The 19,147-nt window shown below is 40.9% G+C and overlaps 1 protein-coding gene across 4 annotated transcripts in view; it reads left to right on the top strand.

The window, feature by feature from the left end:
- Positions 1–8,559: 8,559 nt before the first annotated feature.
- LOC307169191 (phosphofurin acidic cluster sorting protein 2) overlaps positions 8,560–19,147 on the top strand; it is a 69,898-nt gene continuing 59,310 nt past the window's right edge. For all 4 annotated transcript variants that reach the window (XM_079889662.1, XM_079889664.1, XM_079889663.1 and 1 more), the window contains exon 1: positions 8,560–9,010. In XM_079889662.1, coding sequence (XP_079745788.1) covers positions 8,778–9,010 — 233 coding nt within the window. In that variant the 5' untranslated portion in view covers positions 8,560–8,777. The remainder of the gene's footprint in view (positions 9,011–19,147) is intronic.

Raw genomic sequence — 19,147 nt, 5'->3', positions numbered from 1 at the left:
TATCAACTCTGTCGGACATTATTATGTGTGTATTATATTATTGCATTATATTAAACCAGTGTGTTTTGGAATTGGTATTATGACATTAATATTTTGTTTTCAAATGCACTATTATTAGCCAGTTATTATCAATAGCTCCGTCTTCCACAATTGCCTACATTCAACTTTTTATCGTTTCTATATTTCATCATGGGCAAAGGCTACTATTAGATGATGGATTGATATATTTTAATATATTCTATAGATATATAGTATTTTTACACTTGATTTTTTACAGCTTGATTGGAAACAACACACAATAAAACAACACAAAGCAATACAAATATTCTAACACTTTTGATTAAACATTTCCAGTACAGTTTTAATGTGATATTCACAAGATTAAACCTATTTTATCTGTTTGTTTTAATAAAAATCAACCCTGGGACGGTAGAGATCCAGAAGTTGAAAAACCAGTAATATCATATAAACAGTAATAAGTCTTTTCTGTAATGCTGTAGGACAGCTTTTTGTGAGGAAAAAATAACATTAACACAAATTACAACCGGTTTTCTCTGATAGATAGATAGATAGATAGATAGATAGATGGATAGATAGACGGAGAGATAGATAGATAGATAGATAGATAGATAGATAGATAGATAGATAGATAGATAGATAGATGGATGGACTTTTCTTTTTTACAGTCAATCATGATATAAATCTGAAGATGATAAGAGAGTTAATTAAGTCTATGCTTTAAAATTGTATGTGGTGACCCAAATCCTAATGCAGCCTAAAGGGGGCGCCGTGAGACGCGGTATCCCAGCATGCTGTTCACTCTGTGGTGTTGCGTGCTGGAGGAGAGCGTTTGACCAGGAGAAGATGTGCCTTTTCTTTGTTTTGTTTTGTCAACATATGTTAGAAACAATAAATATGTAAATGACGCAGAATTTTAAAACAGAGAATCTCTGCAACTCCTCTATGAATCCAATCTCACAATTACATTTTTTTCTTTTCATTGTGAAATCGGACTTCTATGTTTATAAGGACATCTTGGGTCAAATATATCTTTACACCTAAAAAGCACACTGTAGTCTTCTTTTCTGTGTTTATTGTGGTGGCTGCACATTACACTAAGCCCAGCAAGAATAGCTGCTATCACAATTTAAAAAATCCAAATAAATACTAATAATAGTGGTCTCAAACTCGCCTGCTCGGAAGATGTGTGTGTAATTAAACTCTACAGGACAGTGATCCTCCAGGAGCTGAGTTTGAGGCCACTGATTCAAAGCCATCCAGCTAAATTAACAAACAAACAATTTATCCCGTGTTCATGCCATTCCCCTACAAAAAATACATTTGTTGTTTATGGTAATCAGTTTATTGTCCAAGCATGGCCTTTTAGGGTGCAAGGACAACAAGCAACAGTATCCAGCAATATCCTTCATGTCCTTTGCTGATTTGAAGAGACAAGGCTTCCCCTTTTTAGCCTTCACTTCTGTCAAGCAAACGAAAAACCATGTTTTGTGTCTACTGAAAGCATCACAAAGAATCTGATGATGGGACAAAATAGTTGGTTAGTGGACACTGCCATATGCCAAATATGAGGGCTGTCCCAAAAAGTTGGTTAATGTTCACATCCATAAACCTGTTATCAGAAGCCCAGTAAATAAATTGCAAGTAAGTCTGTCCATTTCTAATTTATTGAATGGGCAATAGTAGGTTGGACCTCTGATGATCCCCGTTGTACACTGGTTTGTCCACAAACCCCATTATAAAAGAGTTGCCTCTCTCTCTCTTCCAAGTTTAGCATGAATTGAGAGTTTTTAGAGTGCTGTCTTAAGTTTGACAGCTGTCTTGAGAAGAGTGGGCATCTGACGGCTCCTTACAGCAGTGTTTCCCAATCCTGCTCCTGGAGACACACCAACAGTGCACATTCTGGATGTCTCTCTCATCTGACCCACATATTTCTGGTCTTGGAGTCTCTAGTAACGAGCTGATGACTTGATTCAGGTGTGATTGATTTGAAAGAGTTGGAAAATGTGTAGTGTTGGTGAGCCTCCAGGACCAGGGTTGGGAAACACTGCCTTAGAGTCATGTAGAATCAGAGAGGAGACAGCAGTCGTGCTAACTTGTACAAAATACATTCGGAGGAGATCTCTTTACCTCGTCTAATTCATCTGTGAACTCCTGGTGTTTGACTCCCATCTCCTCCAGACTGGGGCCGGTTTCACAAAGATAGACTTTGACTATGGCTTAGATATAGTAGATAGTCAGACTTCAGATAGACATCTAAATCAGACCGTTGCACAAAGCACTGAAGACTCTGACTATCTTAAGTAGGACTACAGTGCAATGCATTCTGGGTAAAATAAGACACTTTTCAAAACAAAAAACATGGCGGATCGAGTAAGTGCATTCAGCCGCTCAGTGCAGTTTACCCCAGCGGAAAATATGTTTGTTGGAGGAGTATAACAGTTACAAGGACATTTTACTTGGGAAATTTAGCGGAGAATGTAGTAACAAGAAGAAATGCTTACATTATGAGCCATTTTCCCTTTTCTAACTGTATGTAACTGATTTTTACTGTTGGTTGCCAAGGTAACAGAGTCTTAGACCTAAGTTAGCCTGGATGTCTAATGTTTTTGGTCTAAATTAAGTCATTTTTGTGAAACAGTCTAACTTGCATTAGACTAGTCTATGAGCAGATTTTAGACTTGTCTAACACTATAGACCGCTCTAAAATAGCTTTGTGAAACCGGCCCCTGGTGCTGCCTGAAGTCAAAGAGGAGCAGACTGACCTGGCCTTCCCAACGTAAGCATCAACATAGTGTCGGCCCAGATCCGGCCCACGTCTGGTACGCATTGAATCTACAAGTACTCCCAGATCTGGGCTGACACTATGTTACTGTCTGGGTCATGAATTGAGAGATTTTCCACCGTCTTTGGGATTATGGACCTAGATCACCTTGAATGAGAGCCAAAAAGAAACAACAGGATTATAAACACAAAAAGTCACAGACAAGCCCACAAAAGGTCACAGAAACTTGACCACTTCCGTGAGTTGCTAATGGTGGTGAATGTCGAACATTCAGGGAACTCTCAGCTCTCCTAAGTAGTTCTTACAGATTCTGAAGGTGAAGGAGAAGCTTGTCAGCCTTTCCTGCCGCTTCAGAAAATCCTGGCACCGTCAGAACTCCTTTGGTTTGAGGGTCATGTGAGCTGCCTGAAAAACAGGCTCATCTTGTGCAAAGAAATCTGCCGACACGGTAAAACAAACCGCAACAGCAATATCAGCAAAATCTGGTGCTGTTGAGCTGCAGAAGAGAGGAAAACACTCACCTTTCAAGAAGACATCACCCTGGGAGGTTTTATCTCGCTCTACCTCCTCGATTGTTACGTTTTGGAAGACAGGTAGGCGGTCAGCCTGCAATAAAAACTTTTCTGCAGCTTTTGCAAGTCACTGTCCTCCAGGCGATCTGCACACAAAACATTCTGAGCGTTCTGTCTCTGTGAAAACTGGAAGTGGACAGTCCATTTGTAAGTGATTCCAAGAATTCCTGGGATCGTATTTGGCCGGACTGACTCCTCAGCAGCTCTGATTTCAAGAGCCAGCTCTCCGTGGCACACTGCTCATCTTCATCCCCCTCAAGAGCACACGCTGGTCCTTTAGCCTGTCCAGCTCCTAGAGTCGGCTCTCCTCCTCCTCCAGATCCAAGATGGAGGCCATTGGTACCTTGATCAATTCAGCAATGATTTCCTTGCACTTATTGTACGTCAACATGGCTTCTTTAATCTTAATGTGGTGATGCGATCAACCATTATAGTTATTATGGGCGGATATGGTACGTTATGCGGATATAAAAGGAGATGAGACTGACATCTTACTAAGCGCGTCATTCTGGGTCCTGATTTCAAGGTGGTTTGGTGTTGTGTGGTGAGAGAGCACGAGTAGTTGCTGTGTTTATTGGATAGGCAAGACGAATCCCCCAATTCTGAAGTGGTGTGTAACATGTCCTATGGCTGATGCATTAATTTTAATGTTTGTATATTAAAATAGACCAGTTTTGTATTTTATTGTATGGTGTTTGGAGGAATAAATTGTGTGAAACTCTTTATCGTTGTCTGATATCTGACTCTACATATCTGTGTGCTTTGTGTACTTGATGTGCCTGTGGGTCCCCGGCCAATTTCCGGGTTAGCGTAGTCTATTTAGTGCCATCATTGGCGTTGTATTAAGCTTTTTATAGCATACTGCCACATTAAGATGCCTTAGACCAGGGGTGCCCAACCCTGCTCCTGCCGATCGACTGTCCTGCACAGTTCATCTCCAACCCTAATCAAACACACCTGAAGCAACCAATTAAGGTCTTCAGGATCACTTGAAAATTAAAGGCAGGTGTGTTTGATTAGAGTTGGAGATAAACTGTGCAGGACAGTCGATCGGCAGGAGCAGGATTGGGCAACACTGCCAACAGTAAGATTTCCTTAAATTCCCTACAACATAAAGATGTTTGTCCAATTTTGCACATTCCTTGGTGTCCACCAAGATATGACCATCAATGAATACTGGAATAAATTGCAAGTGACATGGCTGTATCTCAGCTCTGGAAAGACCTAACAAGAAAAGGATTGGAGACACTCAAAATTAGACCCTTGTTTGACACTAAATGAAACTCATTATTCTGAAAGGGAAGGTCCATATGTGTGCATTTGAAGTGTTTCCCAACCCTGCTCCTGGAGGCACACCAACAGTGCACATTTTTGGATGTCTCTCTCATCTGACCCCTCTATTTCTGCACTTGGAGTCTTTAGTATGAGTTGATTCAGGTGTGATTGATTAGAAATAGTTGGAAAATGTGTAGTGTTGGTGAGCCTCCAGGATTGGACACCCCTGCCCTAGAGTAGTGTTTCCCAACCCTGTTCCTGGAGGCTCACCAACACTACACATTTTCCAACTCTTTCAAATCAATCACACCTGAATCAAGTCATCAGCTCGTTACTAGAGACTCCAAGACCAGAAATATGTGGGTCAGATGAGAGAGACGTCCAGAATGTGCACTGTTGGTGTGCCTCCAGGAGCAGGGTTGGGAAACACTGGCCTAGAGCACAGGATCTCAACTCTGGACCTCTAGATACACTTTCCTGCAGAGTTTACCGCCAACCTTGATAAAGTTCACCTGCCTGTAGCTTACTAGTAATCCTGAAGACCTTGATTAGGTTTGTCTAATTAGGGTTGGAGCTAAACTCAGCAGGAAAGAGAATCTCGAGGGCCAGAGGTGGCCACCTCTGGTGTATGGGGTCATATTGCAGTCACTAAATGTCAACGGCAAACACTGCGATTTTCGTCCGATTTTGAGCCGAATTCTGACTCGTGCGACTCTTTTTCGGGTTGGGCCGATTTTCAGAAAATTTTTAATTTTAGGAAATTTTGGTTGCTCCTCTTGACTATATCGCACAGTTGAAGCAGAGCTACGAACCGATTGCCTTAAACTCAGTGTTTTTTCCCTGCGTGAAAACAGAACTTTAACTGTTTCTTCTACAGCAAGAAAGAAAATGAAAAGAGGGAGATCTTAATTTCTGTAGCTAACAAACTAGCTACAAATTACTATTGCTTATGGATAAACCATATTACCCACGTCTTCCAAGACACCTGCGATGTAGCTACCGTGCCCCTTTAATTTGATAAAGGGGTGTTTGAGTATGATTTGACTTTTCTAACTTTAGTTAGTGTGTAGTGTTGCTGTTTGAGCATAAACAACATCTGCAAAGTTACAACGCTCAAAGTTCAAAGCAAAGGGAGATATTTGCCTTTTACAGAAATCGCTTTTTAAGGACTACAACAAACGGCTGGTAGAGACTACACCACATTCCTCCCGGGTTAGTGACATCACCAACCCTAGAATTTACATAAACCCCGCCCCCTGAACATGATTTATAGATTATTATGACAGAATATGCTAATCAATGACTAATAATGACTTAAATTTGTTAAACAATGTCCATGTTAAACTGTTTTTGAAATAAAGCGGTTTTGACTAATTATTGCAGTGTTCGGAAATATTATAGACTGTTAATAATTTTAAGGTAATCAGCCTAAATATTTTTAGACAATTTTCAATGAGGAGGAGTAAGCTTCTATGTAATCTTTTATTATCCTCATAATACATATCCTCGTTGGTTATGCGGTGATGCGCTATGAAATTATTGTGTGGCAAATTGGTTATAATAGCCTATCAATTTAATAATAAAAGTAGGCCTTCCCTAATAATAATAATAATACTAATAATAATTGTATACATAAATTGGAAATGCTAAATCATCTTGATATTGATAGCTGATGCTTGTTTTGACAATATCTCTGGACACATGATATCAATGTCTATCTGCGTAACCCGGCACAAGGGTTTATCACACATATTTCACACGTATAGTGTGAGCAGTGAAGTCGCAGCTTGATGATCCGACCGTATAGTGTGAGCACATAAATCCTGAGCTTTGGCTTTACATCGCATGCGATCTACTCGTTCAGTGTGAGGTACCTTGCTGAAATCACACAGACATCGCACAGCGTATGCCCGCCTTAAGGGGGGCACTCATTGTAAAACCTAAAATGACAAATTAGACACCCTATGACAAAGTTTAGGGGGAGTCGAAATCTGCTCCTGGAGGGCCACTGTCCTGCAGAGTTTAGCTCCAACCTTGATCAAGCCCACCGCCTGTAGCTTTCTAGAGATCCTGAAGACTTGTGTTTTATTAGAGTTGAAGCTAAACAGTGGCTGTGTCTGAAATCGCCCCCTATACCCTTAAATTGGGCACTATTTCAGGGGACAGTCTGTCCGAAACCATAGTGGACGCTATTGAGTGCACTCAATTAATCCCACAATGCACCGCAATAACGAGTTTACAACTGATGTATGCTTAACGGCTAGAGAATACCCATAATGCACTGTAAGAGTCGAGTGCTGAATGAATTCCCACGTCTGACCAGAAGATGGCGCCACAGCTGAATCATCCATCCATTTAAACAAACCGCTGGTCCAATGTGGCTACAGCGTAATATCATACAGGTATAAAATCCTTTTTAATTGGTTATTAAATTGTTTAATTAAGGTTTATACAGTTTCCATGACAGAGTTTAAGATAAATCTTGTCATCTTCCTATTGGAGCTGGCAGTTTGATAAGTTTCAAATAGCCTAATTATATAACAATAAGCATAGCCTAAACTATACATAAGCAGCAGCTCATCCGGCGCACTCAGTGTATAAACTCACTCGTTTTCATTCACTCACTTCAAGTGAATATATAGTGTATATAGACTATAGTGCTTCTTAGGATGCCTCCCTCATCAAACACACCCAATTAAAGTCTTGCAGTCTGCACTAACGAGCTGATGAGTTGAATCAGGTGTGTTAGATGAGGGAGACTGTAAAGTTGTGCAGTGGTGTGTGGTCCCCAGGACAGGTTTGTATCAGTGGACTAATGTAGGCAATAGTGCATGAGGGTATAGGGGGGTGATTTGCAACTCATTAGCTTTCTCAGTGAACTAGACAATATGTAATGCATGCATCTCACCTTATCACACATATGGAAGCAAAATGCCAGGGTCTATTCATGATGCAGCACGAATATATGAGTCATTGCACCACAAGTATAAATTATGCCACTTTAGACTTAATAATGTTTAAGTTCTAAATTAAAGCACACCAGCTTTTCTTGCCCTCTCTGGTTATCTTTTTCCGTGACACTGGGCACAAGCACAGTTTAACCTCACCCACAGGCCGAGGTTTCCGTGTCTATCTGGGCTGAGGCCTGCAGAACCCATTAGACCACAGAGAAGGCCTGGAGGTCAGAGATAAACCGGTTTCAGAGATGGTGAGCATTCAAATTGTACAATATGTATTGTAAAAAGCGCTATATAAATAAATGTGACTTGACTTGACATTCACAGTAGTATATCAGCGAAATTTGTTGACTGGAACGTTTCCATGTCACTTTTTTTTTTACATTTCACCTTTCATTCTCTTGGAGTTACTCTGTAAGGGATAATGTAGAGCGAGGCGGTTGTTATAGCGAATACAACGGGGTCTTGAATCAGCCTGAAGGGGTTGTATTCGCTATAACAACCGCCTCGCTCTACATTATCCCGCTTATTACATGGCTACCTACCAAATAAATCAATAATTTGACACAAATTATTGATTTAAAAATGAGTTCATTGATTTAAAAACGATTGTATTGATTCCGCTAAAGAAAATAGTCCGTTCCGTCTCTACTGTTAGAATCCTGCGTCCATTAGCAACGCTCTTCATGGCAACGGTGTGTTATCCTAAGCAGCGGTCTGTTATCAAGAAATAATTCTATACATTAGAATTCAATGTAATATGAATAGGCTATCTATTATGTTTCAGTTTAAATGTATGTTGTTGTTTTTATTCAACTTGTTTTCGCCCTATATGTTCTTCATACGTCGCTGACCTCGTTCCCAAACGGATGTCCTCCAAAAAAAGTGAGCCTACAGTTATTTACGAACGGCTCGCGAATCGTTTCGACCGAATCTTTCGAAAGAACGACTCGTTCGCGAGTGTCCTGAACTGGAAATGGAGCCCGTGATTCAGCGCCTGCTATCGGCCGAGGTCAGATCGCATATGCTCCACATTCCCTTCTGAATCTGAAGCGAAGCTCCGCCTCTGACCATCGCAAATCTGTGTGTGTGAGAGATGAGCAGGAGCAGAAAAAGCCGTCCTGATAAGTGAGGTCCAGAAGCGTCCCAGTCCAGTCGAGTGTCGGTTCGATGATGGCCGCGGCTGTGGAGAGAGGAGGGGTCCGGGCCGCCTTCATGAGCCCAGGTGTCGGTGCCCCCGCTCCCGCACCCGCACCCGCGGCGCCCGGGGGATCAGCCATGGCCGGAGCTCTGGGCTCGGGCTCGGGCTCGGGTGCGGCGGGTTCGGCTCCCATCATGCCCGTGCCCATGAATTTGTTTGCAACGTGGGAGATTGACCGCTCATCTCCGAGCTGCGTTCCGAGGTACAGCAAACCTAACGCTATTATTGTTGATGTGTGTGAATAATAAAGCTTCAGTGTTTATGCATTTGTCCGGTTGCATGCTTTTCTGTGCATGCCAACATGGGCTTTAACTCGCGCATGTAACGTTAACCTTAATGCTCGAGGTCAAAACAAAACTCGTGCATTCAGTGTTGTGATGCTGGTGGATGTATGAACACATGGAAACATGAGTATGTTCATTTTAAAGGACATTTATAGACATGCAGAAGTCATCAATAGTTTTGACCGGATTAATGCGCTTGTTTGGTAAAGCAGGTCATAAACAAATCATGTGTGTGTGATGCTGAAAAACCATTTGGAAAATGTTAGTGTTTCTATAGGCACATTCCTTTGTGTTTAGTTTGTTTTACACACACACACACACACACACACACACACACACACACACACACACACACACACACACACACACACACACAAACACACAATTAGTTAACATGTTTTGGGTGTCATATAAACACACCCACTAAAGTTAAAGCATTCGAAGCCTGTGATTAACAACTATAATCATTGTTTGATTTCAATATCAGTCTTCTGATAGATGCTGTCAACATGCCGTTTTGTTATAGTGCATTAATATCATGTAATAGCAACTTTGCACACATTTACAGAAAGATCTTCTTGTTTTGGATTGAAAATGAGGATGAGCATGTTTTTAATGTTTTTAAAAGCGCTTGTTAATTGCATGGAGGCTTTATAAGTCTGGAGCAATCGGTGGGCTCAAAAGCCCTTTTGTGTTCATTACAGTGAATCAATGCAAATTTGAGCTTGTTGTAATGGCCATGATGGACGTCATTTATTTGCAACAACATGCATATTCTGCATGATTTTAAGAATGACATCAGCATCAGGTTATAAAGGCTTTTTAACATTTATAAATGCTGTATTACATGAGTGTTGAACTGGCACAAAAGTGCGGCATGTTTTTGTGAAAGCAAATCCTTCCATATAATGTCGCTGAAAGACGAATAGTGAAGGAGTTGATCAGCTCTACGTATGTTCATAAATGACTTTTAATGTGCTCATCATCCCAATATTTATCCCAATATTTTCAAGAATTATAAATACGTTATTCCATTTCCCCCATTATCACTTTTTCTCACAATTGCGAGTTAATATCTCATAATTGACATTTACTCAGAATTGGAAGATATAGTTTATATCTCACAATTTGGACTTTATAACTCACAATTGCAAGTTTATATCTTACAATTCTAAAGAAAAAGTCAGAATTGCTTGATATAAACTCGCAATTCTATTGGCAGTTCATATTATATCTGGCAATTTACTTTTTTCTCAGAAATGTGAGATATAAACTTGCAATTGCCAGTTATAAAGTCCAAATTTCAAGATAAAAAGTGGAAATTACCTTTATTTTTTATTTCGTGGCGAAAAAAGCTTCCATAAATAACAAAAATTATAACTGAGAAAATATAAAAAAATGTGATGGGTCACACTGGAAGGGCATTCATACAGTACTTTTTACACATTGACTATGTCTTAAAATGCTAAGCTACATTTCACTGTATAGTAATTAAAAGTAATTAATACTTTGCTCTTGGGTTTATTTATTTATTTATGTTTTTTACAATACAGTATTTTTTTTTTTTACAGTATTTATATAATAGGATAAAGTATATCATACTCGCATATGAATTTGTATAATCGCATTCGTACATTTTTAGGAGTGGACCTTCATGCTCAGTTTTACTGATGAATGGAAAGCTCATTGGATTCTCAAGCATTGTAAAGCATAAACAAGCACATCCCGGGTCTGTTGTTTTCTACAACTGTCAGATCAAATCTTAACACAAAACAGCACGATAAAACAGACAGTATTGTAGAGTAACAGTTCATACTTTGGGAATCTAAAACAAAATGCATTTAATGGAAGATCAGATTCACTAAATATGGCAGTTTACACACATAAATATACAGTACATATACACAATGTCAACATATATACAGTACATGTACTTGCAGTGTACTTACCCAAGAAAGCACTGGTAATATAAGGTAACTAGATGGGCTAAGGTTTAGTGGTACAGTAGGTTCAGGGTTAGTACCTAATTATAACCCAGTTACTGTAAGGACATAGTATACATGGGGAACAGGACTGTAAAATAAAGTGCTACCTAAATTCTGGTCATGGATGCTGTATTTGTCAATACAATTGTCAATTGTGTTTGCAATGTATCACACAGTGTTTGGTTCAGTATGTCGCAAGTGGGATTGTTCCACCTTTCTGTTGTTGTTTTTGGATGATGGGCTCAGTACAGCGAGTGACTTACGTATCACGCTCCACAGAGAGCAGCGGGAACTGGTGGGACTAGATTAATCAGCTCGGCCCAGATGTGTCTCGATGGCGTCGGTGATGAGAGCGGAACCGTGTCTCGCGTCGGGACTCGCGGGCGTCCCTCAAGGACCTGGACTTCAGTGGTTCACAGCTCAAGAGTCGTCATCTCAAAAGAAAGGCCAAATGTGAATATCACTGAAATGCCAAAGCTTTTTCTGCTCTGCTTCACACAGCATGATGGCTGGATGTCCTGAGTCTCTCTTAGACCCATTGGGCTTGGGAATCAAGAATCTGTTCTGTCCTTTTCCAGTTTCCCAGTTCAGTTAATGGATAATTGTACTAAAATGTTCAGTGTTTTCAGTCGTGACTTGCATAGCAATGGCTACGTTTACATGCAACCAAATAATCCGTTACACTCTAAAAAATGCTGGGTTGTTTTAACCCAATTTTGGGTCAAATATGAACAAACTCAAACATTGGGTTAAAAGTTTTATAAAAAAAATGTAGCCCAATGGCTGGGTTTGTCCATATTTGGGTTAAAACAACCCAGCATTTTTTAATCGGATTGGTGGCTCAATCAGACTCAAAAGCCTTCATGTAAACACCTTAATCGATCCGATTGAGCTCGATCCCTATAAAATTTCGATCGGATTGAAAGGGTTGGTTTATTCCTTTTCTAATCCGATCCAGAGAACATGTAAACACTTGATTGGATTAAAAACCGAAACTGGGGCCGGTTTCACAAAGATAGACTTTGACTATGGCTTAGATATAGTAGATAGTCAGACTTCAGATAGACATCTAAATCAGACCGTTGCACAAAGCACTGAAGACTCTGACTATCTTAAGTAGGACTACACTGCAATGCATTCTGGGTAAAATAAGACACTTTTCAAAACAAAAAACATGGCGGATCTAGTAAGCGCATTCAACCGCTCAGTGCAGTTTACCCCAGTGGAGAATATGTGTTTGTTGGAGGAGTATAACAGTTACAAGGACATTTTACTTGGGAAATTTAGCGGAGAATGTAGTAACAAGAAGAAATGCTTACATTATGAGCCATTTTCCCTTTTCTTTTGGCTGTTTGTAATGTAACTGATTGTTACTGCTGGTTGCCAAGGTAACAGAGTCTTAGACCGTTAGCCTGGGTGTCTAATGTTTTTGGTCTAAATTAAGTCAGTCTTTATTTTTGTGAAACAGTCTAACTTGCATTAGACTAGTCTATGAGCAGATTATAGACTTGTCTAACACTACAGACCGGTCTAAAACAGCTTTGTGAAACCGGCCCCTGAAAGGACTGCGCATGTGCAATGACGTTGAAATAGCGTAATGACGTGCGTAACGAGCTGTTGAATAAAGTGTCATATAAACGAGTGTCCCGTCATCCTAAACTTCTCCTTTCACTGCTCAGCGTCTGTCAAATCTATTACGATACATATGAACGCGCACATCAACCCGATCACATGTTTAGCGTTCATGCAAACACTCGGAGTGAATATGTAAACAGGCATTGTTCAGTGTTTCGTGAGGTAGTTTCCATCATCCAGTGCTATAGCTGTCCTATAGGTATTGACTAGGGCCACTCGAAGCGATGTATAGATCGTTCCCCTCCTTCCTCTTGTCCTTGCGAAGACGAACGAGTGTAAAGCCATCCAGGCATAGATCAGGCCGCAGTAATTAAACATGCGGCTCCCATCAGTTCACGCAGCCAGTGGCGTGTCAATTATTCATGCTCCTTCATTGGGCCTTAATTGCTGTGGGACTCCGTGTAGGGTCATTATTTCTGATGAAACGCCAGCTGATGTCGGCAGGGTACATGATGTTGTCCTTTCCCAGAGATCCATGTGGTGGAAACACACGCATCGCTGTACCTCTTGAAAGCCATTGGTTTCCGTCGCTCGAAGATCCCTCAGGAAATGAACCGCACCGTTCCCGACCTCCTTTTCTGTTTTAAAACCACTGATACGCACTGAGAGGACTTCAGGGCGTCAGTAAATGTCTCACATTGAATGTCAGTAGGGTCTGAAATATCAAAATATGCTTTATTCAAACAAGTTATCTTTAAAAAGACTTACTTTACAAAGAATTCCCAATGTAAATAAAGTGCCAAAATGAAAATGTCTGTATTACTTACTCACTTTGAGGCCATCCAAGATGCATATGACTTTCTTTCCTTGGCCGAAGAGAAATTAAGGGTTTGGAGGAAAACTTTCCAGGATTTTTCTCCATCTAATGAACAAGTGAATGGTGCTCAATGTAGTCCATATTTGACAGCCCAAAATCCATATTTAGCCGGATACAAAGCTCCACACGACAAATAAGGGTCTTCTCTAGTGTAACCATCAGTCATCTGCAGTAAATAATCAGGACATTTTCTATTTTGGGTGAACTATTCCTTTAAATTCCGCATAATAACTTGACAGATTTATTCAAACATACATAAATAATTAACAACTTAAGTAAAAAAAGCTCCTCTCAAGAGTTCTTTTTCCAGCTAATTAACACACTTTGATCATTGAACAACTTTAACAAGCTGTTTGAATTGTCTTTTTGTGGTTATTGGATTGCATTTACTAACTTTCTGTGGTTAATGGAAGGCATTTATTTGGCCTCAGAAAAGACTGTCATTAAAAATTAGCACATTTTAATTGGGAAGAATCATTAATTGAACCAACAACCAATTCTGTACAATTCCTATCCTGTACTGAATGTGCATAAGTGGATGTGGATGTTCACTTGTAAAAACAAATGTAAAAGCAGTGGGCTTGTTTTTTTACTCCATTATCGTAGATGGGGAACTCATTGGGTTCAAAGCTGTGATTAGCTGTATAGTTTCTCAATATTGGACGATTCGATGTGTTTTCTCAGTACTCTTTTAAAGAGGTCATCTTCAGCATTTGTCAGCCCAACGGGAGGCATTTTAATGACTTTTGGAGCGCCGCTGGAGCCCGGTGTGTGGTTTTGCGGTTCTCTTCCCGTGGTAGAGCAGGGATCTCTGGATACTGGTGTTGTTTCTGAAGAGTTTTCTTCCTGGCATTTTCTGTCCTGGAACTGAGATGAAACAAGAACCGGCATTCGTATCTAGAAATGAACTGTGTTTTCAATGTGTTGAATAAAATAAAGATTATAGGAGTATTTCAAAATAGCGTTTCAGTCTTTCCACTTCCAAATTTCATGTTAAATTCAATTACTTTCTGTTTCTTTGTAATTATTTGTGAAATTTACTCACAATTTCTGAGTGAAAAATGTTTCTAAGTAAATCCTATAAATGACAGTGAAGCGACGCAGCTGACGCTGGTAGGTCACATGATAATGACAACATGACGGATGTAGTACGTCCAGATTGAAATAGTATTTACAACTTAAAACAAAAAAATAATTGAATACAGGCACCAATATGCCATCTTGTAATCCCTGAAAGATATTTTTATGGTGAATTTCCTGCAAGAACAATTTTTACTGTGAATTTAAAGGGATATTTCCTAAATGCAGCATGACTCCTGTGCCAAGCATACGTGGGTGGGTGGTTTCCAGGACATTGCTATGAGTTTGATAGATGTTCTGAAAGTTTTAGTGCATCACTATGTGGTTGCTGGGTGTTTTCTGGGGTATTATTGGTGACATCATCAACTTTCTGGGTGGTTTTAGGGCATTGCTATATTGTTGCTAGGGTGATCATGGGAGACCTGGATGATGGCAGCGTGAGAACATCAACGTGTAGACGAATAGTGCAGAATGTGAAAATGAAACCATGAATCAGAAAGATGCATGAAGGCTGTTCGGGGGCAGCAAGTGTGTGTGTGTGCATTCGTAGGGTCGGGGGTTTTCATGTTTGCATTGCATGCAGAGATTGTGGCTCTTGTGGTATGCACTCTCTTCCTCCGATTGTTCTTCCTGTATGTCTGTGCATGAAGGCATAGTATGTATATACTCTACTGTTCAAAAGATTATTTTTAGTTTTTGTTTTTTTAAGACTTTTATCCAGCAAGGATGCATTACATTGATCAAAAGTGACAGATATTCGCACATTCAATACACATTCATCACCCAGTTACCAGCTTAAGCAGGATTTTCTTCAGCCGGGAAGACATTTCCTTCAGGAAGAAATGACGACTGCATTAATCTCTCCCACCTACTTTCCTTTCATCTCGTCCTCTCTCTTCCTCTCTTCCTCTATCCGAATCACTCTGGAAGGATAGCACAGGTTTCTCTCTCTGGCTCTACTCCTCCACAAATGGAAAATTACCCATGGCACCCCAGGGCAGCGCTGAGATTTGAGGCGACCAATAGCAGTGCAGCGAGAACGATGGTCCCGAACCGTGATCTTCTGCTGTAAAGTTACAGATAACGCACATGTGGAGTGAAGAAACCCTTTCTGCTTCTGTACGGATCAGCTGCTGTATACTACGATCCGTTTTATAATTAGCGTTGATTATGTACGAGGGGCAGAATTGATGCTACAAACAGCTCTAGAAATACACAATATTGAAAAGATTTTTGATAGTCCTACACTAAATACAAAATTCCTGTTCAAATATAGTCATAGGGAAGATAGATGGTGTGTTTTATGAACATATGAGTGTTTTTATTTACACTTTTTAGTGTATTTTATCATTCGTTATTAAGTCACGTTGTGAGAATGTATGTGTGTGTGTGTGTGTGTGTGTCCAGAGGCATTTCATTTTCTGTAAGAAGTGTTTCCTCTTCAGGAAAGAGCTCCATGCTGCCACTTCCTGTGACTGTTCAGTCCATCCCAGCCTTTTATTTAGTTCATGTATTTATTCATTCGCAGTAATTAGGCCAGTGATGTTAATGTGTGAGATTTAGCACCTAACAGAAGATTATACTCTTATTCATGAACAACACGTCTGAACAATAAAAACAGAATGCAAACGCTGAATTTTCAGCATCATTACTCCAGTCTTCAGTGTCACATGATCCTCCAGAAATCATTCTAATATACTGATTAGGTGTATTTATTGTATATATATATTATTTTTCTATTTGTTGATTGTTTGTTCTGGATAGTTTCTTATTGTTCTTCAGGCAAAAATAATAATAATTGTACTTAATAATAATTATAATGATAGTATTAATAATAATAGTAATAATAACACACAGCAAGTCCAGATCCAAATGCAATAATAATGCACAATAACAATAATAATAATTGTATTTAATATTAAAGGGGTGGTTGAATATGATTTGACTTTTCTAACTTTAGTTAGTGTGTAATGTTGCTGTTTGAACATAAACAACATCTGCAAAGTTACAACACTCAAAGTTCAAAGCAAAGGGAGATATTTGCTTTTAAAGAAATTGCTTTTTAAGGACTACAACAAACGGCTGGTAGAGACTACACCACATTCCTCCCGGGTTAGTGACATCACTAACCCTAAAATTTACATAAACTCCGCCCCCCGGAACACGATTTATAGATGATCAAGACAGAATATGCTAATCAATGATTAGAAGATAGTTAACTCCACATCAGCTGCATAAATTTAAACATAAACAAAAGAGCTTTTGAAATTTTCAGGACACAAGCTGTTGTAGCTCCGCCCTCTGTGCCGGGAGCAGCAGCTCATTTGCATTTAAAGGGACAGACACAAAAATGGTGCATTTTTGCTCACCCTCAAAAATTAACATCTGTCACAGTTATGTTTATTTCTGTTTAGTTTAATTGTGTTTTGGATCTGTTTTCCCTGTTCTGCTTTGCCTGTGTTCCTAGTTAGTCTCCAAGGTTGTTAATTTAGGACCACTGTTCTGTTTTCCCTTGATTGCTCCCTTGTATATATTCAAGGGAGCCAGCCAGTTCAGTTCATTCACTTCTTGGCCCGATACAGTTGCAGTTATTGGGACGTGGTTGTGATTTATGTTTACTCCCTGTGATTCTCCTTGTTATCATGCGCTTCATTAAAGCCACTCACACCTGACAGAATACTGGACCAAAGAAAGTGAAAATATGGACTTGCCGGCCATCCCTTGAGCAGGAATCCCTCGAGGACCTCACCAGAGGACATATTAACAACTGGCGTCTAACAAACTTCCCAGGTCGGTCCTGGTGAGTATTCAATCTGACCAGCCTGAACGAGCACACAAAGGCATGCTTGCCCCATGTTGGTCCTCTGGGGACAGTTTGTGTAGTGGGCCCCCATTCACCATCTGCCCTGTTGAGGAGGACGTCACCTGCCCCACTCCAGACCCAGAGACCAGCTCACGCCTCTCACGGACAAGACACCAGAGCCCATCGCAATGAGCCTGCCGAGATGAAAGAGCCAGTAAAGAGGACTGAGCCCGTCATCGCCCTGGAGAATCAGTCAATGAATAAGTCCGGTGTGGGAACCGGTTACATCGTCGGTGCCGTGGGGCTTCTCGTGGAGTTCATGGGTTTGGAAGAAAGCCCTTCCTACACTCCCGCCATTGAGGGCGAGCGGCAGCTGGCTTCTGCACATTTTTATGAGGATTTGAAAGTGGATATTTCCATGAAACTCCAGTCTCCGCTAGTCCTGCCCAGCTCAAAGTCTCCCACCCAGCCTCCCTCTCCCGCCTCTTCCTCCAAAGCCAGCCAGTCCTTTGGCCCCACCTCCGCTGGTTCCCTTAAGCTCCTTGTCTCCTCCTTTGTTTGCTCCATTATGCTGCATGGATATGCCTTGGATCTTCCAGTCACCAGCTCCACCTCCGCTTGTCAACCAGCCAGCTCCACCTTGCCTCCTCCCTCACTTGGCTCCACCTGGGACCATCATCCTTACGGCTCCACCGGGCTCCTTCGTCTCTCCGGCTTTGCCTTGGTTAGACATTGATGTTCCTGCTTCACAGACATCCAGGCATTCATCTGCACTTCATCCCTCCACCCCTTGTGCTCCCTCCGGCTCCGCCTTGGTCCTCAGTCCCACTGGCTCCACCTCAGTGTTCTGGCACCCTGGCTCCACCTCGGACGCTCGTTGCCGTGGCTCTGCCTCGGTCTCCTGATCCTTCGGTGTCGTTCGGTCTCATCTGCTCTTCGGCTCCACCTGGGTCTCCATCGGCTCCATCTGCCGTCCCTCTGGGTCCGCCTGCCATGGCTCCTCCCTCCCTCAGCTCCACCGGGCCTTCGTCCTGGCTGTACTCTGGGTCCCCGTCCTCCTCAGTTGGATTGTTAAAAAACAACCCCTGGACATCCGCTTTGGAAAACTTGAGGGTTCGTTTGTGAGAGAGAAAAAAGAATAGCTGTACCCACAACATTACTTTTGTGCAAGGTGTAATTATTTACATTACCGAAGTACAGTACAGTTTAAACACCAGAACCCCCGAAAATGTTTCAAAGAAACAAATGAGGACACAAATTTGTAGAATGACATGGGTATTACACTGGTATTACAACGTAAACGTGGTTTATGAGGACATTTCCTGAGCCATCGCAATTAAAATGTTTTATTAAAAATGCAGAAAGTTTTCTGTAGGGTGGGTTTATGGGTAGGGTTAGTATTAGGGGACAGAATATACAGTTTGTACAGTATAAAAACCATTATGTTTATGGAATGTCCTCATAATGAATGATAGGTGCATCAACATGCGAGTGAGTGAGAGTGTATATGTGTGTGTATCCGCACGCAACGGAGATCAAGACAGAGCAATGCTTCAGATACCGTCAGACAGACACATGAGATGAGTCAACACCATCTGTGTCACAACACACAAATATATGTGTGTGGGCGAGAGAGAAAGAGCCATACACACACGTACTGTCATTCAGCATCTCAGACTAAAGAGCAATTCAGCTGAAATGAAAGAGGAAGCTGTATGGATTTGGGATTTCGTGT

The sequence above is a fragment of the Squalius cephalus genome (genome assembly GCF_949319135.1).
Source record: "Squalius cephalus genome assembly, chromosome: 13".
NCBI classification, from domain to species: domain Eukaryota; kingdom Metazoa; phylum Chordata; class Actinopteri; order Cypriniformes; family Leuciscidae; genus Squalius; species Squalius cephalus.
The sequence above is the reverse complement of the archived record's forward strand: the minus strand, read 5'-3'. Positions and strand labels throughout refer to the sequence as shown.